Source organism: Tamandua tetradactyla, chromosome 9 (assembly GCF_023851605.1).
Source record: "Tamandua tetradactyla isolate mTamTet1 chromosome 9, mTamTet1.pri, whole genome shotgun sequence".
NCBI lineage: Eukaryota > Metazoa > Chordata > Mammalia > Pilosa > Myrmecophagidae > Tamandua > Tamandua tetradactyla.
The window spans coordinates 63,421,307-63,445,994 of NC_135335.1; the positions used below are offsets into that span (position 1 = coordinate 63,421,307).

At 39.5% G+C, this 24,688-nt stretch overlaps 1 protein-coding gene and 1 long non-coding RNA gene across 4 annotated transcripts in view; one reads left to right on the forward strand and one right to left on the reverse strand.

Annotated features, from left to right (window-relative positions):
• TRIO (trio Rho guanine nucleotide exchange factor) overlaps positions 1-24,688 on the forward strand; it is a 466,986-nt gene that overhangs the window by 344,054 nt on the left and 98,244 nt on the right. For all 3 annotated transcript variants that reach the window (XM_077116861.1, XM_077116863.1, XM_077116862.1), the window contains exons 27-33: positions 64-153; positions 9,672-9,764; positions 12,727-12,838; positions 15,637-15,827; positions 17,745-17,846; positions 21,632-21,774; positions 22,557-22,656. In XM_077116861.1, the coding sequence (XP_076972976.1) occupies positions 64-153; positions 9,672-9,764; positions 12,727-12,838; positions 15,637-15,827; positions 17,745-17,846; positions 21,632-21,774; positions 22,557-22,656 (831 nt within the window). The remainder of the gene's footprint in view (positions 1-63; positions 154-9,671; positions 9,765-12,726; positions 12,839-15,636; positions 15,828-17,744; positions 17,847-21,631; positions 21,775-22,556; positions 22,657-24,688) is intronic.
• Positions 10,404-14,400, reverse strand: LOC143647169 (uncharacterized). Its single transcript, XR_013157891.1, has 3 exons — positions 14,316-14,400; positions 12,624-12,740; positions 10,404-10,619 (listed from the first exon to the last, which is right to left on the reverse strand). It is a non-coding gene; the product is annotated as an uncharacterized LOC143647169 (long non-coding RNA).

The following is a 24,688-nucleotide window of genomic DNA, read 5'->3' on the forward strand; positions in this document are numbered from 1 at the left end:
AGTTTACCACACTCTGACCTGTTGCAATTTGAATGAGATGCTCAAATATTTGTTTGTTTATAGGCAGACAAGTTTCAGATGTATGTCACCTACTGCAAAAACAAGCCTGACTCTACTCAGCTGATATTAGAGCATGCAGGATCCTATTTTGATGTAAGTAATAGATTACTAAGAAAGCAATGGAATTTTTAAGCTTTATTTAATATAATTGTAATACATCATTACTCCTTTTACCTAATTGATGATCTAATGTTTATTTCCATTTTTTTCTAACTTTTTTTATTAATTAAAGAATAAAAAGAAATTAACACAACATTTAGAAATCATTCCATTCTACATATGCAATCAGTAATTCTTAACATCATCACATAGATGCATGATCATCATTTCTTCGTACATTTGCATCGATTTAGGAAAAGAACTAGCAAAACAACAGAAAAAGATACAGAATGTTAATATAGAGAAAAAAATAAAAATAATAATAATAGTAAAAAAAAAGACACAGACAAACAAACAAAAAAAAAAAACCTATAGCTCAGATGCAGCTTCATTCAGTGTTTTAACATGATTACTTTACAATTAGGTATTATTATGCTGTCCGTTTTTGAGTTTTTGTATCTAGTCCTGTTGCACAGTCTGTATCCCTTCAGCTCCAATTACCCATTATCTTACCCTGTTTCTAACTCCTGCTGGTCTCTGTTACCAATGACATATTCCAAGTTTATTCTCAAATGTCGGTTCACATCAGTGGGACCATACAGTATTTGTCCTTTAGTTTTTGGCTAGACTCACTCAGCATAATGTTCTCTAGGTCAATCCATGTTATTACATGCTTCGTAAGTTTATTCTGTCTTAAAGCTGCATAATATTCCATCATATGTATATACCATAGTTTGTTTAGCCACTCGTCTGTTGATGGACATTTTGGCTGTTTCCATCTCTTTGCAATTGTAAATAACGCTGCCATAAACATTGGTGTGCAAATGTCTGTTTGTGTCTTTGCCCTTAAGTCCTTTGAGTAGATACCTAGCAATGGTATTGCTGGGTAGTATGGCAATTCTATATTCAGTTTTTTGAGGAACCGCCAAACTGCCTTCCACAGTGGTTGCACCATTTGGCATTCCCACCAAAGGTGGATAAGTGTGCCTCTTTCTCTGCATCCTCTCCAGCACTTGTCATTTTCTGTTTTGTTGATAATGGCCATTCTGGTGGGTGTGAGATGAAATCTCATTGTGGTTTTGATTTGCATTTCTCTAATGGCCAGGGACATTGAGCATCTCTTCATGTGCCTTTTGGCCATTTGTATTTCCTCTTCTAAGAGGTGTCTGTTCAAGTTTTTTTCCCATTTTGTAATTGGGTTGGCTGTCTTTTTGTTGTTGAGTTGGACAATCTCTTTATAAATTCTGGATACTAGACCTTTATCTGATATGTCATTTCCAAATATTGTCTCCCATTGTGTAGGCTGTCTTTCTACTTTCTTGATGAAGTTCTTTGATGCACGAAAGTGTTTAATTTTGAGGAGCTCCCATTTATTTATTTCCTTCTTCAGTGCTCTTGCTTTAGGTTTAAGGTCCATAAAACCGCCTCCAATTGTAAGTTTCATAAGATATCTCCCTACATTTTCCTCAAACTGTTTTATGGTCTTAGACCTAATGTTTAGATCTTTGATCCATTTTGAGTTAACTTTTGTATAGGGTGTGAGATATGGGTCTTCTTTCATTCTTTTGCATATGGATATCCAGTTCTCTAGACACCATTTATTGAAGAGACTGTTCTGTCCCAGGTGAGTTGGCTTGACTGCCTTATCAAAGATCAAATGTCCATAGATGAGAGGGTCTATATCTGAGCACTCTATTTGATTCCATTGGTCGATATATCTATCTTTATGCCAATACCATGCTGTTTTGACCACTGTGGCTTCATAATATGCCTTAAAGTCAGGCAGCGCGAGACCTCCAGCTTCGTTTTTTTTCCTCAAGATACTTTTAGCAATTCGGAGCACACTGCCCTTCCAGATAAATTTGCTTATTGGTTTTTCTATTTCTGAAAAATAAATTGTTGGGATTTTGATTGGTATTGTGTTGAATCTGTAGATCAATTTAGGTAGGATTGACATCTTAACTATATTTAGTCTTCCAGTCCATGAACACGGTATGCCCTTCCATCTATTTAGGTCTTCTGTGATTTCTTTTTTTTTTTGAATTTAGCATTTTCATTTTAATACTGGATAGAAGCTGGTATTCTGTGATTTATTTTAACAGTTTTTTGTAGTTTTCTTTATATAGGTTTTTTTGTCTCTTTAGTTAAATTTATTCCTAGGTATTTTATTCTTTTAGTTGCAATTGTAAATGGGATTCGTTTCTTGATTTCCCCCTCAGCTTATTCATTACTAGTGTATAGAAATGCTACAGATTTTTGAATGTTGATCTTGTAACCTGCTACTTTGCTGTACTCATTTATTAGCTCTAGTAGTTTTGTTGTGGATTTTTCCAGGTTTTCGATGTATAGTATCATATCGTCTGCAAACAGTGGTAGTTTTACTTCTTCCTTTCCAATTTTGATGCCTTGTATTTCTTTTTCTTGTCTAATTGCTCTGGCTAGAACCTCCAACACAATGTTGAATAACAGTGGTGATAGTGGACATCCTTGTCTTGTTCCTGATCTTAGGGGGAAAGTTTTCAATTTTTCCCCATTGAGGATGATATTAGCTGTGGGTTTTTCATATATTCCCTCTATCATTTTAAGGAAGTTCCCTTGTATTCCTATCTTTTGAAGTGTTTTCAACAGGAAAGGATGTTGAATCTTGTCAGATGCCTTCTCTGCATCAATTGAGATGATCATGTGATTTTTCTGCTTTGATTTGTTGATATGGTGTATTACATTAACTGATTTTCTTATGTTAAACCATCCTTGCATACCTGGGATGTATCCTACTTGGTCATGATGTATAATTCTTTTAATGTGTTGTTGGATACGATTTGCTAGAATTTTATTGAGGATTTTTGCATCTATATTCATTAGAGAGATTGGTCTGTAGTTTTCTTTTTTTGTAGTATCTTTGCCTGGTTTTGGTATGAGGGTGATGTTGGCTTCATAGAATGAATTAGGTAGTTTTCCCTCCACTTTGATTTTTTTGAAGAGTTTGAGGAGAGTTGGTACTAATTCTTTCTGGAATGTTTGATAGAATTCACATGTGAAACTGTCTGGTCCTGGACTTTTCTTTTTAGGAAGCTTTTGAATGACTAATTCAATTTCTTTACTTGTGATTGGTTTGTTGAGGTCATCAATGTCTCCTTGAGTCAAAGTTCGTTGTTCATGTCTTTCCAGGACCCCTTCCATTTCATCTAAATTGTTGTATTTATTAGCGTAAAGTTGTTCATAGTATCCTGTTATTACCTCCTTTATTTCTGTGAAGTCAGTAGTTATGTCTCCTCTTCCATTTCTGATCTTATTTATTTGCATCCTCTCTCTTCTTTTTGTCAATCTTGCTAAGGGCCCATCAATCTTATTGATATTCTCATAGAACCAATTTCTGGTCTTATTGATTTTCTCTATTGTTTTCATGTTTTCAATTTCATTTATTTGTGCTCTAATCTTTGTTATTTCTTTCGTTTTACTTGCTTTGGGATTAGTTTGCTGTTCTTTCTCTAGTTCTTCCAAGTGGACAGTTAATTCCTGCATTTTTGCCTTTTCTTCTTTTCTGATATAGGCATTTAGGGCAATAAATTTCCCTCTTAACACTGCCTTTGCTGCGTCCCATAGGTTTTGATATGTTGTGTTTTCATTTTCATTCACCTCGAGGTATTTACTAATTTCTCTTGCAATTTCTTCTTTGACCCACTCGTTTAAGAGTGTGTTGTTGAGCCTCCACGTATTTGTGAATTTTCTGGCACTCCGCCTATTATTGATTTCCAACTTCATTCCTTTATGATCCGAGAAAGTGTTGTGTATGATTTCAATCTTTTTAAATTTGTTAAGACTTGCTTTGTGATCCAGCATATGGTCTATCTTTGAGAATGATCCATGAGCACTTGAGAAAAAGGTGTATCTTGCTGTTGTGGGATGTAATGTCCTATAAATGTCTGTTAAGTCTAGCTCATTTATAGTAATATTCAGATTCTCTATTTCTTTATTGATCCTCTGTCTAGGTGTTCTGTCCATTGATGAGAGTGGTGAATTGAAGTCTCCAACTATTATGGTGTATGTGTCTGTTTCCCTTTTCAGTGTTTGCAGTGTATTCCTCACGTATTTAGGGGCATTCCCGTTCGGTGCATAAATATTTATGATTGTTATGTCTTCTTGTTTAATTGTTCCTTTTATTAGTAGATAGTGTCCTTCTTTGTCTCTTTTAACTGTTTTACATTTGAAGTCTAATTTGTTGGATATTAGTATAGCTACTCCTGCTCTTTTCTGGTTGTTATTTGCATGAAGTATCTTTTCCCAAACTTTCACTTTCAACCTATGTTTATCTTTGGGTCTACGATGTGTTTCCTGTAGACAGCATATAGAAGGATCCTGTTTTTTAATCCTTTCTGCCAGTCTATGTCTTTTGATTGGGGATTCAGTCCATTAACATTTAGTGTTATTACTGTTTGTATAATGTTTTCCTCTACCATTTTGCCTTTTGTATTATGTACATCATATCTGATTTTCCTTCTTTCTACACTCTTCTCCATACCTCTCTCTTCTTTCTTTTCGTATCTGACTCTAGTGCTCCCTTTAGTATTTCTTGCAGAGCTGGTCTGTTGGTCACAAATTCTCTCAGTGACTTTTTGTCTGAGAATGTTTTAATTTCTCCCTCATTTTTGAAGGACAATTTTGCTGGATATAGAAGTCTAGGTTGGCAGTTTTTCTCTTTTAGTAGTTTAAATATATCATCCCACTGTCTTCTAGCTTCCATGGTTTCTGCTGAGAAATCTACACATAGTCTTATTGGGTTTCCCTAGTATGTGGTGGATTGTTTTTCTCTTGCTGCTTGCAAGATCCTCTCTTCTCTTTGACCTCTGACATTCTAACTAGTAAGTGTCTTGGAGAACGCTTATTTGGGTCTATTCTCTTTGGGGTGCGCTGCACTTCTTGGATCTGTAATTTTAGGTCTTTCCTAAGAGTTGGGAAATTTTCAGTGATAATTTCTTCCATTAGTTTTTCTCCTCCTTTTCCCTTCTCTTCTCCTTCTGGGACACCCACAACATGTATATTTGTGCGCTTCATATTGTCCTTCAGTTCCCTGATCCCCTGTTCAAATTTTTCCATTCTTCTCCCTATAGTTTCTGTTTCTTTTTGGAATTCAGATGTTCCATCCTCCAAATCACTAATTCTATCTTCTGTCTCTTTAAATCTATCATTGTAGATATCCATTATTTTTTCCATCTTTTCTACTTTGTCCTTCGCTTCCATAAGTTCTGTGATTTGTTTTTTGGTTTTCTATTTCTTCTTTTTGTTCAGCCCATGTCTTCTTCATGTCCTCCCTCAATTTATCGATTTCGTTTTTGAAGAGATTTTCCATTTCTGTTCGTATATTCAGCATTAGTTTTCTCAGCTCCTGTATCTCATTTGAACTATTGGTTTGTTCCTTTGACTGGGCCATATTTTCAATTTTCTGAGTGTGATCGTTATCTTCTGCTGGCGTCTGGGCATTTAATCAGATTTCCCTGGGTGTTGGACCCAACAGGTTGAAAGATTTTTCTGTGAAATCTCTGGGTTCTGTTTTTCCTATACTTTCCAGTAGGTGGCGCTCGTGGCACTCGTTTGTCTGCGGGTCCCACCAGTAAAAGGTGCTGTGGGTCCTTTAACTTTGGAAAACTCTCGCCGTGGTGGAGGTTCGCCAGCCGAAGCGGCTTGGATGAGTGCCAATCCGAATCTCCCAGCCAGCCCGGGGATCCGAACGCGGGGAGGGTCGTCGCAGCCGCAGCCCAGGAGAGCGCCCGTCCAAATATCCTAGCCGGCCCGGGGCGCCAAGCGTGGCAGGAGGGCGCCAGCCGCCACGGCCCGGGGATGTGCGCCATTCCCAGCTGGACCGGGAAGCCACGTGTTTGGAAGCGACCCTGGTCACCGTTCTCTGCGGCCTGGGGATCTCTGATCCAATTCTCCCAGCTGGTCCGGGGGACTGCGCGTGGGGGGTGGGCGCCAGTCGCCGCAGCTTGAGGGTACCGCCTGTCCAATTCTCCCAGCCGGCCCAGGAAGGAGGGAGGGAGGGACTCCAGTCACCTGCCACCCCGGCCTGGGGAAGCCCGCGCCCCTCCGCGATCTCACCAGAGCGGGTTTTTCCAGCCAGTCAGCCGTTCCAGAATGGGGTACGCTGTCTACTTGATCTCCGGGAGCTGTTCTGTATCATTTCTACTCCCCTAGTAGCTGTTCTGGAGGAGGAACTAAGGCCCGCACATCTTACTAAGCCGCCATTTTCTCCGGAAGTCCCCCCAAATAGTTTTTTGATGCTCATATGAATATTGATGGGTGGGCCACAGTGGCTCAGCAGGTAGAGTTCTTGTCTGCCACGCTGGAAACCCGGGTTCGATTCCCAGTGCCCCACTTCTCCCAGACCCAGGCCACACCCTAGCGAGGCCGATGGAGCTCTGGCTCAGGAGTCACCTTCTCCATAGCTGGTGCCAACAGACAGGGAGGGGGAGGGCCGTGGCGGGGAATGCGACGGGGAACCCAGCGGAGTCTCAGCTTGGTCAGTCACGGCTTCCCCAGCCCCCCGGCGGAGCTGACACATCAACAAACCTATTTCCATTTTTATCTGTCATATTTATGCCAATGTTCTTATATTTTCTTCCGTTTTTTTAAAAATGTTCCTTTTCAAATACCAAAAGCTATATATCTTAAAGGAAACTCAGATTTTAATATGTGCATGTTTGTGTGTGTATATATATGTTGCTGATCGGCACTTATATGCAGTCATTTTACCTGTATTGTCTTTTATATAAGGTATCAACTGTTAAATTAATCTTTTCCCCTATAGAACAATAATATCTTTGAGTTTTTAATTATTTATTTTTTCAATTTTAATTTCATGATGCTATTAACTTCCTAAAGTGGCTTGATAGTAGAATTTTACAAATAGCACTATAACAACTAGGACGAATCGGAAGATTCCTTAGTTTTGTTTTAATTGGAGTAAATGTTAGCTGAAGCTTATCTGAAAGATAGTGTATTTTCTTTCTTGTTATTTAGTACAAAAAGGAATGGAGTCTTATGACACAGGTTGCAGAATGCTTTCTGGGTTTCTAGAAATTAGTCAAATATGTGCCAAATACGTTTTGATGAAAGGGTAAGGTTCTTCTGAATGTTACAGTAGTTTGATGCATGAGGCCGAAAGAACATTGGGTTCATTACCTGTCTTTCCACTTGTGCAGATGAGTGCTATAATCTGCTTTCTTGGAAAGTCTTGGAAATTGAAGTAAATTTTTGTTTCTCCCTTTGAGATGAAGCCCTACCTGTAGAAGCCCTACCTACCTTACATTTTTTTCTTCAGACACTTTTTTAGTAGTCATTCTCGTGACCAGTAATTACACATAACTGCCTTGGTAGACATGAAATCTGCTCCCAGGCCAGTGCTGCCTTTTCTTTTTGTATTTCACATGACACCATGTCTGTCATTAGATGAAGCCCAAAGCTGTGACTATGTCCAGAGCTAGAATGATTTAGGGCCTAAGCAGGGAAAGCATGTAGCATATTTACCGTTTAGAATCAAAGCCATTTCACAACCCTTGTGCCCCTCAGAATACTTCAAGAGTAAAGGAAATCATGCTGTTTAACTAGAGATTCCATAGATGACATGATTACTTGTACAGCTGTTTTGTTTTAAAGAGGCTTTTGTTAGAATTCCCTCCATTCTCCAAGATGTCTTTTAAGCCTCCGAGGACCCTTCTTCCTCTAGCAGGCATTGTTGAGTATCTTTCAGGTGCTCATGTATCTTGCTGAGCCCTCTCCTAGGTATTTAACATGTAAAAGTGTCTGACCCAGACAGGGTCTTTCCCTTCATTGTAAGGAATACCAACAGCCAGCCAGCAAAGTTATTACATACACCTTAGAAATTACAGAAGTGCAGAGTATAAAGCTCGTCATTAGATATACCACTGCCCAACAAGGCAGAGCCTCCTTTTGACCTCCAACTCTCTGCCCACCTCCATTCCAAAGTGCAGTTTTAGACCCAAGAAAGTTTTCTTTTATAAACTATTAGCCTTTTAGTAAACAGGAAACTTATTTAAGGAGAATTAAACATTTGTCAAGTATTTTAGAAAAGCCCTGTAATTTTATAGCTATATTTGAGTAGAACTAACCCTAAAATTAGGCTGTAAGGATGTCAACAGAAGCACTGACATGGGTGTTTAGAAATCTCATGGCTAAGTTTCTGAAAATGTTATAAAAACAAGATGTTAAAGACATTACACTATCTTCCAAATGTATTGTGATGTATTCATGAAATAAAATAGTACTCAGCAAAAAAAAGAAACTATTATTACATGCAACATGGTAGGTCATGTTTAAAACTGTTACATGGAAGAAGTTAGACTTTTTTTTTTAATGCAGTCCATATAATTCCTTTTATATGAAATCCTAAAACATACAAAACTAATCTATGGTGCTAGAAATCAAAACAGGGCTTATCTTCTGGGAGTGGGGCTGGGAGGCTGGGAGGGGATTGATTGGAAAAGGGCATGAGGGAACTTCCTGTGATGTTGGAAATATTCGTGATTTGGGAGTCAATTACAATGTGTTAACATTTGTCAGAACTTATTTTTACCTGTGTATTATACTGGATATGAAAAAAAATCTTTAGGTGTCATATTAAATCACAAGTATTTGCATCATAATAACTAAATCATAAATCCCGCATTTTAAACATATATATCTTGAAAAAAGAAACTTTTAAAACTATATTTATGATTTCAGAAGCTGGCAGAATAATTGTCAAGTTTCTAGTTTAATCTGCTTGACTCTTGGGAAGCGAGCCCCTTGGTGACCCTGTCAGCCAGCTCGCTGTGGCCCATGCTCTGATCTGCTCCTCACGGAGGGCTCAGTCCAGGGGCAGACGATTGAGAGCACAGATGTGGGGTTTACACCTAATTTGGAAGATAGGCTATCAGAAGATAATCTTTTTTTTTTTTTCAATTTCTGTGAAGACTGCTAAGAGTTAAGATAATGCAAATATAAGTAGGTTAATGTGAAACTGTAGGCTGAAAAGTGAGAGCAAATGGGAGAGAAAACTACACTGACGTTACATAAGTTTGTTAGTGAAGGAGATGGAAGCCTCTTGGAGGGAGAGCATGGTGGTGGGAAGCAAGCTTTGCCGTGCTGGGTCGTCTGCGCTTAGAATATTAAGGCAGCAGGAGAATGAGTAGCGGTGTTAGGAGAGAGGGTGGACCCCGGTGCTGGCTCATGAGGTGGGCTGGTGAGGACAACGAATGGAGTCTTGTACCACAACATCTTTGCACATGAAAGCCAGTAATGCAAAGTAAAACCTGCCAGCTTTGATGTTCAAGGTAGTGAGTGAGATTTAGTATTTTCATTAGTGTTTTAAAGAATTAGTAGTGATTTCCACCTCATATTTACAGAAAAAAATAGTGCTATATGCATATTCATCTAAATCAATTTAAGTAAATGTAAGTTTTTAATTCGTACCAACTTACCCAGTGATGTTTGAAAAATTGATATGTATTTTAATACAGGAGATACAGCAGCGGCATGGATTGGCCAATTCCATCTCTTCCTACCTTATCAAACCTGTTCAGCGAATAACCAAGTATCAGCTCCTTTTAAAAGTATGTATGAAGCATCTTTGGGCTGTGAACTTCTGTGAATTATGCATTACTATTCTGGCATTTTTCTATTTATGTATATTGCCATGAATTTTTAAAATGACACCTAGCAAATTAATTTTGGTTTTGAATTCATTGCCATTTGTTGCCCTAATTTCTCATTGCAGCAGTTAAGTAAGAGTATCTTTCTTGATCGTGTACCTACGCTGCGACTGCCACTAGCCTGTAAAAGTGAGAAGTGAGTGCACAGTTGCCACCCTTGTTATCTTAGTACCATTAGTTTGTTCCCAGTTGTGGCCTGCTGGCCATGGGCCAGGTGCTATCCTGTGATCTTTGCACTGCTAACCTCACCGCACACTGGTCTGCAGATGTGGAAACCAGCCTCTGAGTGGCCAAGGAACGTGTCCAGGGTTGTCACTGGATCCCCTTTATCTGGGCCAGACTTAAATCCAGATCTGTCTGAAGCCCAGATTTTCCTCTTAATCCTCAGTGAACCCCACCCTTGCTGTTATTGCTAGCCATTTATTGTACACACCTTTTGGAGCATGTAGTCCATACAAATCACAGTTTGAACTCAAACTTACTTTTATTTTTTTTAATTAAAATCAAACTTGTAAAAACATAAACGCAATTAGTCTTGATAATAGAATAGTACAGAAAACATCATCTCACAGAATACAGTAATATAATCGATACATAATTTTCTTGATAACATAAAAATAATTTAAAAGTTCTGCCTGGCAATGGTCACCATATTGTTCCTTTGGTGAGTTTTATTCAGCATTGGAATACAGACAGCATCCATTCATGTAGGATCAATGTTTCATGGGTCTTGAGTCCCAGATGCTGTCCTGGACACTGCAACAAGAGGTTAGAATGTCAAGTTTCTAGATATATAAGAAACACAACAAAGAGAATTGTGAATGCCTGTGACTTTCCTCTGCTATTTAATAAGAAAAATCTAGAAACAGTAACAGGTGACTACATTCTTTCTGAGAAATTGATGCTATTATGGGACTCTTCTATTGGAAAATCTCTCCTGTACTTCTCTGTCAAATTCCTATTAAGTGATTTTTATGACCATCGAAGCAGAAATAGGTAGTTGGCTATAACATGATATGAGGTTAGGAGGCTAAGTTGTTTATATTCAAATTTTCCCTTTGCTAATTCTGCAGAGGCAGATTGCCTCTGGGTGTTCTCAAGATTGAAGTGCTTTAACTTTAATGTGTTCTGTTAATGATCCCTTTTGAGGTGCTTTCCCATCTGGTCAGTCACTATTTAACTGGTGCCCTGATTTATAAAGCTGACTTTACCCTGCCCCCGGGTTCTTCAACAGAGCAGAAATAAGCTATTTTGAGCTCCCCAGCAAGATGACTTTTCTTCCCATGAAGTTAGTGTCAGTACATTGCATTTTTAATGCACTTTTTCCAAGCTGCTCAGAATAACATATAAATACCATCTGTTCATGAGCAAAAGTGCTTTTTAGGTAAATGAGTTGCTCCAAACCCTCCAGTCTGAAACCAAAGCTGACTGCGATATCCTGCCCCTCTTTTGTTGAATACCAGGACAGAAAAAAAAAGTTGTTACCATTATTTGCTGATAATAATCATTAATACCATGGTCACAGAGTATCTTGAAACTCCCAGAATTGAATTTGTTGTTCCTGCTATCATTAATTTAATAATGGATATTCCTCTAAGTACATCTAAAATGTTACTTACACACACAGATCTCCCCAGGGAGGTTTAATTCAATCATTAAAGCTTTTCTAAACATCCTTGCACAAAGAAGATCCTCCATCAGCATTACTATTCCTGCTCCATTGCTTTGACAGTTCTTGATTAGATGGCGCATTGCACTGAGGGCACCAAAATACTCAATTACACCGTGACCACATGGCAGGAATAGTGGTGCTGGTTTGCCTCTGGCAGACTGTTCTAGTTTGCTAGCTGCTGGAATGCAACAAACCAGAGACGGATTGGCTTTTAATAAAAGGGGATTTATTTTGTTGGTTCTTCAGAGGAAAGGCAGCTAACTTTCCACCGAGGTTCTTTCTTACGTGGAAGGGCACAAGATGGTCTCTGCTGGTCTTCTCTCCAGGCCCCTGGGTTCCAACAACTTTCCCCGGGGTGACTTCTTTCTGCATCTCCAAAGGCCTGGGCTGAGCTGCTAGTGCTGAGATGAGGAATGCTGAGCTGCTTAGCAGTGCTACGTTGCAATCTCTCATTTAAGCACCAGCCAATTAAGTCAAACATCACTCATTGCAGCAGACACGCCTCCTAGCTGACTGCAGATGTAATTGGCAACAGATGAGGTTCACGTACCACTGGCTTATGTCTGCAGCAACAAGACTAGGTATGCTCACCTGGCCAAGTTGACAACTGAATCTAACTAACACATGTCCACCCCTTGTCAACTTGGCAACTTCAAGCATCACCTTACACAGATGTAAAAACTTCTCTTGCTGTGGACCTGTGAATCTCAAAACAAGTTGTCTGGTGCCAAGATGCAAAGGAGGATATTCACAGGATATAGATTGTCATTTCCATAGGGAAAAACTGGAACACAGATGTAAAACCTGCAGGGCAAGCGCCATGGGATCTCAAAGTCTGAAAGTCAGACTTTCACATTTAACCATAGCACATTATGCTTTACTATGGTAATTAAATATTTTTATATCATTTCTGAGCCTTAGTAGTTAACATGTATACCACTGTTACCTTAAAATAGGGCTGCATCTGGTATACTCTGATATAAATACATATTCTGATTTGAGAAAGATAAACACTTCCACCCATTGGGAAAGGAGGCAGGAATCCATTTCCCATAAGAATACTTGCCCAGTTGACCATCTGGTTTTACCTTGAAAAGCATGAGTTTTCATAGGCTCTTTCATTTCTGCAATGATCTTGTTGATGGAGCATTTCTCAGTCTTTGGCTGCTGCAAGGTATTGGTCTTCTACAGGAGCTGCTCACGTGCTGTGAAGAAGGAAAAGGGGAGATCAAAGATGGCCTTGAGGTGATGCTCAGCGTGCCGAAGCGTGCCAATGACGCCATGCACCTCAGCATGCTGGAAGGTAGCAGGCCCTGGCCTCCGTGGCGGGCACACTTGCCATTTACACTTGGGACTATTGGTCAATGGGTTTCCCGTACCCTGTTACTGGTTAAGAGTTCAGATGTGAGTGTCATCTCTTTTAAAGAATTGGTTTCATCATTTCTCTTAAGGACCATGTAAAATGGTGAGGGATGTGGGAAATCCCTTGCTTGGAAGATGGCCTTTCCACATGAATGCTAGTAGCACTTGGTTTCATTTAACTTGGGGTTCCTGGTCTCTGCATTAGAGGAATGGATCATGTTTCAGTTTGCCAAAGCTGCTAAATGCAATATACCAGAAATGGTTGGCCTTTTCAGTAGAGATTTATTAGTTTACAAATTTGTAGCTCTAAAGCCATGAAAATGTCCAAATTAAGGCATCAATAAGATACTTTTACTGAAGACAGGCTGCTGGCATCACTATTACTCTAAGATTCATGGTAACATCTGCTGGTCCTTCTCTCCAAAATGTTTCTGGGCTTCTGTGAGTCCTTGTTTATTTCTCTGGGGTATTTCTGTCTAAGTGCTCTCTTTGTGAGCTCTCTTTAATCCAATAAAGGATTAAGATCCACCTTGAATGGACTAGGTCACCTCTCAGTTGAAATACCCTCACCCACAATAGGCCTACCCCCACAAGAATGTAGTCTTTTCTGGGGCACATAACAGATTCAAACCAGCACAGATAGATAGAATGAGTCCCAAGATTGTAAAATCCTGAAAAGAGCTGTTGCTTCCCCAACTCTGTATGCATTGCATCACTTGCCCAGACCCTTGAACAACAGGCGTTTTCAAAATTTTACAATCTAGGTACCAAGTACCTGCTCTGCAGTTGAATTTGGTATGTAACCATAGCAAAGAGAATATTAAATGACTGTGTTCAATCATTAGAGCAGTTAAAATTTCTGTGAATGCTTCTGGTGAGAAAACTGCTTCTTTGTTTCAGACTTTAACTTAATTATCAGGTTACACAGAGCTTTTGACAACAAGTGATCCTGCCTCAAATTCTTTTGCTAGTCTGTGTCATCATTGATAACATTGAGCATTGTTTTAGTCAGGGCATAGGTCTTGCTGTGTGTGAGAGAGACCCAGAAATCAGAGGCAGTGCAAGATGGATTTTCTTTTCTGTTGTGTAAAATCCTGAGCTGGTCTGATAGCTCTTTATGACATCATCAAGGATGAGGCTCTGTTCTAGCTAGTTTCTTTCCAGGTCTAGGATGGTCCCTGACTGGCTAGGTCTAGGATATTTCAGGACTTCATTAATGTTTCATCTGACAGGAAGTGGGAAAAGAGGAGAGGGAAGGAACCTGCAAGGGCGAATTGAGACCCACACATCACTCTCACCACCCTCATGTCAGTCAGGCTGCCCCTGATTACAAAGGATGCTGGATGTTTTAGATTCACAGCTACTAAAACAAACACCATACAGTTGGTTGGCTTAACAAGAGGAATTTATTGGCTTACAGTTTCAGTAGCTAAAAGGCTTGCTCCCTCCCAGGGTTGAGTATCTGGGTATCTTCTGGCTGGCTGGCAATCTTTGGGATTCCATTACTTTTCCATCTCATAGCAACACACACTGTGGCATCTTCTCCTTGCTTTTCCATGTTCCACTGAGTTCTAGCTTCTTACTTCTCTTGTGACTTCTCTCCCATGTCCAGTTTCCTTTGCTTATAAGGACTTCAGCCCTATTGAATTAAGACCAACCCTCACTCAGTTTGGACACCTCAGCCAATTGCATCTTCAAAGATCCTATTTACAAATGCGTTCACACCCACAGGACCAGGGTTGGGACCTGAACATGCTTTATGAGGGGAACATGATTCAGTGCCCAACACTGGGAAACCCAGTACTGATTTTGAGCATCTGTAGAGAGGGCTTAGAGAAGAACAGGAGAGTGTTTGTGGGGAGACAGCAAGCAGCTCTGCCCCAGGTGCCTGCTTTGCTAAGCCCTAGTAGCTGAGAGTTCATGTGATAAAACAGGCCACTTCCATGAAGAAGTGAGCTGCAGTGAAAGCATTAGAGTGTGGCCAGAGTGATGGATTCACATGTAGAATGTTGAAGTTACATGGAGGGAGGGTTCACCAAGGATTGGTACCCAGGGAGGTCATCAGGAAGGGAGACCAGAACTAGGCCTTGAAGAATGGCTAGGACTTCCACAGCGTATCTCCGGATTGGGAGAGGTCAGGGCACCCTCTGGACAGAGCGGAGTTTGTAAGGAGGAATGTTGGGAGAAAAGAGTGAGGACAAGTCAGTTGTTACACCAGATTGTAGATGGTGTGGATACCAGCCTAAGAAGATGAAACTTAAAGAATAAGACTATGATGGATCATTGAACTCTTTTGAAGAAAGGAAAGCATGAGCAAAGTGGTTTTTAGGAAGAATTGTCCCTTGTAGGATGAATCTGAGGTGGAGAAACTAGGGCCAGGGGCCTTGATGGGAAACACTAAAGGGCAGGGCAGCTAAGAGCCTGGGCAGGGTGTTGGCGAGAACAAGCTGGACACAACAGGGTGAGATCGTGTTGATCCTTCATTGAAGGATTTGGTAACTGGCTGGGTATTTGGGAGAATGATAGGATAAAAGGAATGCTGTTGGCCAAAATGAATGGATTAAGAAGTGTTTATAGATGGGTCAGCCAGGCCTTTGACACATTTTAAAATGTGGTCTAGACAAATGTAAATGCTCCGGGATTTACATGATAGGCATTTGCAAATGTTTAAATGCCGATGGTTGCTTGTGCCTTGTTTTTCCTTTAAATTGATCATGTCAACTTTTCTTCCTGTTACAGGTTTTGATGAAAATATCGAGTCTCAGGGAGAGCTCATCCTGCAGGAATCCTTCCAAGTGTGGGACCCCAAAACCTTAATTCGAAAGGGTAGAGAACGGCATCTCTTCCTTTTTGAAATGTCCTTAATATTTAGTAAAGAAGTGAAAGATTCCAGTGGGAGAAGCAAGTACCTTTATAAAAGCAAATTGTTTGTAAGTATAGGAGTTCAAAATTATAAGTTTAAATGTAACACAATCATACCCTTTTTGTAGGTAAAGGAAAATTACTGTTTGTTGCCTCCCAAGCTATTCTACGATGTGAAAGTCTAAAACTGTTAGGTTTTCACCTTCTTCTGTGAAATTCTTACATTCAAGAGTCCACTAGAGGGCCTTCTTCACTTTCACTAGATTTAGGAAATTTGTTTTTTCTAAATTTCATAGAATCTAATTGCAATATAAGGAAACACTTTTTAAGTGAACTTAAATCATTTATCTCCTGTGTACCTTAATTAGATTTGAAAATAAATTGATCATATCAGACTACAGTGAACTATGTTCTTATAGCACTGTAATTAATTTTTCATTCATTAACACTAGCATATACTCAAGCAGCCATACCAGATGGCTCACTGTGGATTCATAATGATGAGGGTTTTTCTTATTATTAAAAATAATGTTGAGGTTTTTTCCTCTAATCTTTAGATAAAGTTTAAGGAGAAATAATGTATTAAGCTTCATAACTCCCACCTAGTTAGAGAGAACCACCCTTAACTGTGCGTTAGATAGAGTGATGTATTTTATTTCTCATTTAATTTGTACTTTCTAATAAGAGAAACATACATAGTACCTTTTTTTTTTTTTTTTTACTAGTAACAAACCCTGCAGACCTCTTTATATAAAATCATAGGTCTACTCTCAGAAAAGTTTGAGGCTGGTATAGACTTCCATGTCCACTCTACTTCCCTCAGTGGATAATATCTCTAAGAATCAGCTATGCATAGTTGTTGGACAGAGTTAGGCAGGGGTGGGATTGGACAAAACTAATTTAAAAAGTCATCATCAACAGAAGAACAGAAAATGCAATAGAATTCAGTTTCTTCTTTGTACGAGATATGGCAGATAACATAAATATTGGTAGATGTTCAGAGTTTGAACAATTTAAGCAGTATATATTTTTATGATATGCATGTATTAATCAAATCCCCAAAGTAATAAAGTACGATGACGTATGTATAAATCATCTTAATAATCAGGAATTCACAAATTCAAACTAATGATTTTTATATTACTTTCTTTGGCTTATATCCTGTTTGAGATCGTCTTCTGGAACACAGCTTGCCTTACATCATTTTAGATCATATTCTAACTGGAAAGAAAAAAGGCAATGTTGCTGACTCGTGATTTCACTAGCTGCTTTTAATCTGTCCTCAGAGACAAAGCTAGTTTGTTTTAGAAGCTGATCCATCTTCATTTAATTTATCTTTTCAATGTGAAGATTCCCTCAGAGGCCAGCTCTGGAGCTGGTGATTGTGAATCACTTCCTTTCCTGAAGAATGCAGAAGCCATTAATATGATTGGGGGAGGGGGTGGAGATTTTGACCTTCATTGACACTCTTCCATGTTGAGCATATTACAGCTGCCTCAATACCATGTGGAAGAATTCGCTTCAGTCTTTAACATTATTGGTGAAATACTTAAGTTAAACTAACTGAGCTGTTAAAGCATAAACATCTTTTGCCTTCTCTGAAGCTACTTCATAAAGACGGAAAAGACATGGCAGCAGCCCATTTAGAACTAGGAAAGACTCATTTTGTTGTTTATAGTGAAATCTTGATTTTCTAAATAGTAGATTTTTCAAATCTTTGGGGTTCCTTCCCTAGATATTTGCTCTGAGCATGCATTGATAGTGCAGAGAAAATGAACAGATGAAACCAATCATGTGTAGCCCAAGAAAGAAATTTCCTCCTATTAGCCAAAATTAGTTCTAGGGATTACCTTTGGGGGTATAAATGAACTATACTGTCATAACCTGCCATGAACACAGGTAACCCAAAACTGTTTTCTTGGTCTCTGTCTGTATCCCACCAAAATTTTACCCTGACCTAATTATACAATTGTCTTTTTAACCAGACCTCTGAGTTGGGAGTTACAGAACATGTGGAAGGAGATCCTTGCAAATTTGCACTGTGGGTGGGGAGGACGCCAACTTCAGATAATAAAATTGTCCTCAAGGTAGGTCCATTGGAAGCATAAGACTGTGTTGTGGAAAAGTTTATCATAACTGTGCATGGTTTTTTCCCTTGTTTTTGAAACATAATAGTTTTCGTATAATTTTCTTTGTTCTTTTGGGATTGTTGACTAGCCCAGAAAGAGTAGTGGAATGAATTCAGTTTGCTCTACTGGAAATGAAATAATTTGAGCTAAACTTTCACTTGCCTACAGTACAATAAAATGGAGAAAGATCTTTTTAATTTCTCTCATTCTTCTGGCTTTAGATGGATTTAGTTATTCTGTAAGAGACCCAGGAAGTTGAGGTACAGAGGCCAGCAAGGCCCAACAACTGTCACTTCAGACTTGACCTTAAGTGTTAAAGGAAACCAGGCACCTGATGAGTTTGTGAGGTCTTTCATGGGGAGCCATGGCTGAGCAGTCCAAAAGTCTTTCTGGGGACTGGCTCTTTGGCTTTCTAGTTTTGGGGGCAGAGAAGAGAGGGGGATGGATACCAGTGTCACGGTGTGGTAATGTTATGATTCAGTGTTCAAAAACACTTGGGGTGCTTCACAGTATATCACCTTCAGGGGAGGAAAATATCTTTGAATATTTTATTTGAACTCCATTTTGATTATATGAACCTCTTCTAGAAATGGCATAGAATTCTGTAAAGAATGATTGATGAACTTCCCTTCTTCTATGTTTGAGAAAATACAGATGGAACTGTCTTTTTGAGCTGTCTGGGAAGACAGTAAGCGGCTTTGGGATGTTTGGGGGAAGATGTGGTTGGGGATTTATAGAATATTGGGAGATGAGCCAAAAGTTTAATGGGACTCTACATATTGTCAGCTCTTCTGTCTCTTACATACCTTTTAGCCATTCTATGGTATTTCCAGAAACGGAATTATTTGTATATTGCTCTTTTAGAGCCTATACTTTTGTGACTGCTGACTGTGGGAGCCATTGCATTATTAAAGTTTATTCACATGTAAAATGAAGGATTTTTTGCAATGAATATGTGATTACCAGCCCACTATGTTGTTGTTACTATTGGCATAAAGCCCTGTGAAATATCATTTGCACCAGCAGCTAAATGTCAGTTCAAATGATGACTTGAGTTTTTCTAATGTATAAAATTTATAATGTATACCTTAGACCTTAAAATTCCCACTTTGTATAGCATAGTTATCCATGTTAGCTACAGTAGCAAATGCCAAAAGGTGCTTCTAAGAAAGAGTGCCAGATATTAGCGAAATAAGGACTGCTTTTATCCAGTATGAAATAAAATGTTCACCATACAATTGAGGAAGCAGTCTTCCTGCAGGCTATATCAGATGAAAAGTTTTATAGGGAATTTTCATTAAGATTTTTCTGACAACCGTGGAGAGACTAAAGGAAATGATGTCCTCAGTAATTTCAGAAATTACTTTGTGGTGGTCATGGTGATGGAGGTGGTGTAGGTGAAGGTGATGGTGGAGGTGGTGGTGGCGATGATGATGTTGATTGTGGTGGTGGTGGTGGTGGTGGTGGTGGTGGTGGTGATGCTGGTGGTGGTGATGGTGGAAGTAGTGGTGGTGATAGTGATGGGGGTGGAGGTGTTGGTGATGTGAAGGCAGTGGTGATGGTGGAGGTGGTAGTGGTGGTAGAGGTGGTGATGGTGGTAATGGTGATGGTGGAGAGGGTAGTGGTGGTGGAGGTGGTGGTGGTGGTGGTAGTGATGCTGGTGGTGGTGATGGTGGAAGTAGTGGTGGTGATAGTGATGGGGGTGGAGGTGTTGGTGATGTGAAGGCAGTGGTGATGGTGGAGGTGGTAGTGGTGGTAGAGGTGGTGATGGTGGTGGTAATGGTGATGGTGGAGAGGTAGTGGTGGTGGTGGTGGTGGTGGTAGTGATGCTGGTGGTGGTGATGGTGGAAGTAGTGGTGGTGATAGTGATGGGGGTGGAGGTGTTGGTGATGTGAAGGCGGTGGTGATGGTGGAGGTGGTAGTGGTGGTAGAGGTGGTGGTGGTGGTAGTAGTGGTGATAGTAGAGGTGGTGGTGGTGGTGGTAATGGTGATGGTGGAGAGGGTAGTGGTGGTGGAGGTGGTGGTGGTGGTAAAGATGGCAGCAGTGTTGATGGTATAGACAGTAGCTGTAATGGTGATAGAGGGGGTAGTGATGTTAGTCGTGGTGATGGTCTAATAAATTATAAAACAAAATTTGGTCTTTTTTACTTTTGTAGTCCAAAAAGGAGGATTTTATTTAAATGGATTGAAACCACCTAGGAGTATAAAATAAATTATTTCCTTCTCATAGCCAAGTGGGACCTTTCCTTAGTATTTTAGCTAAGTTATTCTTTCTTACTATATCTGAAAAACTGAAATTTTTTTCCTTGTTTAATTTTTGTATGGTTAGAATTACTTTCCAAAACTGTAACTATCAGTTCACTCTCTTTAAATCATGAGATTTCTTTCATTTCTGAACCATGTTAACAATATTTCCTTGATTGTTTGCAGACTGCCAAATGTTCTAACTCAGATTCTTCTTTTATCTCCCAATCATTTATACCAAGCATTTAAATTCCAATAGATCTGCAGTTGTCAAAGTTTTCCATCCTGAGGCACTTTTGCTTCACACACAAACTCCCTGACCCTAGGAACCTGCATCCCACCTGGGAACATGTAGGACTTGGATCTACGCTGGTATCGACCCGGGAGCAGGGGCGAGAGCTTGTTTTATCCTTCATTTATTTCTCCATTACTACCCCTCTGTCACTTTAAAGATACATCCTCCAGTGAAAATATTTTATTTAGAAAAAAGGTTATCAATTTTAATTTCCTTTCCCATCAGGAGCCTTGATTTTCTATTTTTAAAAAAAGTACACAGTGAGAAAATAATCAACTTCCCCTACTCTATGATCTCATCTGTAATTCCTTGGAAAATTGTTATAATCATTCGCAGGGAATTAGGCTTATATTGCAGAAGGTTGATGTTCTTCATAAGGAAATTTTTAAAATGTTACTAAGTCCCAAAATATGAAGAAGGTGGAAAAGCAAAATAAACACTCCTTTGAGGCACCATGAGAGAAAAATCATACCTTATGTCCCAACGTGTTGGTTCAACAACACTTACTATCACCTGTGGGTCCTTTTTGGAGAACAGTTCTCCAGAGTTGTCATGGGAGGTGGAGGTGAATTCCAAACCTCTCTACTCCGGCAGTAAAACTAATGGTAGCTAAAGACAGCACACGAGAAGGTATGCTCCGGCATCCCAGTGGGTCTTTCTGCCTGCTGGTAGCATGACCTTGGCAGGTGTCTTAATGTGTACACACCTCAGTTCTGCATTTATGAACTAAAGATATTCAGAGGCCCCTACTCTCTAGAGAGCACATGGGAGTACCTAGCCTGGCGCATGGGAAATGGTAGTGGCAGCAGCCCCTATTCACACATGTCTAGTGGATGGGGTGGCAAGATGTGTGGGTAGAAGGTTCCTCCTGACTGGCTGCAAGCCACGGACCACTACATAGTCTCTGCCTAAATTGCCTAAAAGAAGTTTTGTTTTGGGGGTTGCTGTATTTTCGTGTCTATGCAGGGCCGCTTAAAAGGCCTTGGGGCTGGGGAATGATTGATTATTAATATATTCTTAGATCTGGAATAACATGCTTTAAAATAAAAATTGTTTTGATGAAAAAATATTTAAAGTTAGGGTCGGGGCATGGTTGCTTTTCTGCTGAAAAGTAAGCTTTAAAATAGGAAACTCCAGGACTGCAGAGACCTGGGTATATTAATTGTAGGTTCTGTATCCTGATGGATTCTAACACCTTTTTAAGGCTTCCAGTATAGAGAACAAACAGGACTGGATAAAGCACATTCGAGAAGTAATCCAAGAAAGGACTATTCATCTGAAAGGAGCCCTGAAGGAGCCAATTCACATTCCCAAAACAGCTCCTGCCACACGGCAGAAGGGAAGGAGGTTAGTGCTTCAGGCTTTCTTTGAATTAGTTTACTTATTAGGAGAAAGGGTAGCATTAACTTAACTTTTTCAGAAACCATTTTTTTCCCCAAATATTTTGAGAAATGTTTTTTGAAACATGGTTTGTGTATAATGTCAATCTTAGTAAAGCAGTTACTTTGTCAAGGCAAATACCACCACTGGCTTAACGTAAGTGAAAGGCTGCATGCAAATCCCTGATCGTTTCCCCTTCCATCCCTAGTGTCATTCAGCACACACATATGTATCATGGCTCACACAGTAATGTTCCCCAAATGGTTATAAATTCTTTTCCACTGGAGTTTTCCTTGTGGATGTTCCATGTGTATTTGACAAAAGTTAGTTGCAACAAGGGCTTACCATGGGTTGTTTTATCTTCTGTGCTTTTGGAAACTATACAACCCAGTTGCTAAGAGCCACTAGGATGGCTTCCTCAATCTGTGACTATGGACAAGTCATAAAGGCTGTGGATACTTTCATTATTTATAAAGTGAAGTCACCCTATCAGCTCTGTTTCATTATTGTGCAAATTAAATGGAATGATATATGTGAGACACTTAACACAATGCCTAGCAACAAGCCAGTGTGCCATAGAGAGTGATTGTCATCATTAATTGATGGTGGCAGCAGGCAACCAGGCAGTGAACTTGTGACTCTTTAAGCAAATCTATTATTATTTCTCCTTTGAATCACAGAAGGCCTTTACCAGCCTTGGAAAAAAACTCGGGCAGTGTCAGCAATTGAAAGTTTCTTTGTATCTCCAGGGATGGAGAAGACCTGGATAGCCAAGGTGATGGCAGCAGCCAGCCAGATACCATTTCAATTGCCTCGCGGACATCTCAGAACACACTGGACAGTGATAAGGTAAGCCGTTACCATCACTCTCTTTGGGGAGGTGAACATAGCTGGTCTCCACTCTGATGTGAAGCAGCCTTCTTCCGCATATAAATGACAGTTGTGAACATTAGCAAGTGATTGCTATGGGCCGAGAATAGTGCCATAAACCTTTGCAGAAGCCAAGGCTTGGGGACATCAAATTAAGAAAATTTTAGCTTGAAGGTTCAGTCAGAATCACTTGGCTTTTCCAGCTCTTCCCTCCCCATGCAGTCACATGGGTTTGCTATCAGTGTGCTCTAAAGCTGTGTGCATTAAGCGTTTTTACTTCACTATTATGCAGAAGAACCTACTATTTCTAATTAAATACACAGGACCCCATTATGTACAAGTTGGCCTGCAACTGTGTTAACCACTGGGAGGGTACATCTGATGTTCATCAAAGCACATCTGTTTAGGTATACCTTCTACAGAAAGGGCCTAAAGGATGCCATGACTCTGTCTTCATAGACTCCACAAGTCCTACAAAAGAAGTCAACAACAAAATTTGGATTCCTGGATTTGTATGATGAACAAATGGCTATAAAAAGCCCTCTGTAACAACTGATGGGAAATATTTATCTCAAACAAATCTTCTGTTACTACTCAGATAAGCACCTGTTCTATCATATTGCTAGAATGCTAGACCAAATTCTTAAAAAAAAAAAGAAAGTATTGACGGTGTTTGTGGGTTTTTATTTAAATCACCATCAGTTCAGAATTCCTGAGTTTCTCACTCTGATGCAGCTGTATGTTCTCACTTGAGACTTTAGACCTGATCACGTGACATAAGGAAGTCTATTCTTTACACTGCGTTTCCATAGACTACCCATTCATTGGAAGGAAGAGTTTTCCAACCTCACTGTCACTTGAAAATTTTTGCTCTCACACAATAGAGTCCAATATTTGGAAGTTATTTCAGATGTCAAGTTTTACAGTCCCAGGCTTTAGTCTTTTTCTTACTTGGCTTTGCAGAAAATTAAATAATATTTAATGTTATAGTTTCCTGTAAGAAGTGCACTTAAAAATATTGCTCTGCTAAAATGATTTCATTTTCCAATCCTTCTAGATTGAGTAATTATTTCTTCTTGCTCTACTTTTTGAGGTCACTAAATCCTAAACCTCTAGAACCTAGAATGCTTAGATTAACAAGATATTAGAATAAAAAGAATGTCACATTTATGTTGTTGTTGTTCAGGACCCAGTGTATTAACATTCATCATATAGTTCTTGTTAATAGTAATAATAAAGAAAAAGATAAAGGACATGTTCAGGGATTTGTTGCCTAACAGCATTTCTCCCTGTGACCCCACCCCTTGGCCATTTAGTTAAGAAAATGAAGTTTGAATTTGGAAACATTTTATTTTATTTTTGAAAGAAAAAATAATGCAGATGATTGAGTTATCCAGATAATCAGGTTACACCAGACTTCCAACTAAAAGAAAAGTCAGAAATAATAGTTGCTCAAGTATGAAGGGGAGTGACTGCCTTTATTCAGGCCATTTCACAAACTGCCCTTGAGCATCACCACTCCAGCTGTAGACAAATCAAGCCCCCAGTTCAGTCCTACAAGATATACTTTAATGGATCCAGTCTGGATTTGCACTAGTGATGAGTTTAAAAGTTTATTTAAAAAATGTATTTGATATTGCCAAAGAGATAAATGTAAAAAGATACAGCTTTAAAAATAGGTTAAGACTTTTTTAGAGGTTGGTCAAAGAATAAAAGGTAACTATTTTGTCAGGTAGTTTAATATATACATTGAGGGGCAGTGGGAGTCTGGGAATGTGTGCTCTGACATGTAGAGGGCCGGTGACCCTCCAACTCACCACTCCGCCACAGAGCAGCCCAGAGCCACACGTGCCTTCTGCCAGGAAAAGAATTTTTGTGTGCCTTCTGGTAGAGAGAGAATTTGTCTGCTAGTCCCCCCACCCGCGCCCCTTTTTTCCTTTATTATTTTTTAATTTGGAGATGTTGTGGGTTTACAGAACTGTGTATAAAATACAGGGTTCCCATACACCAC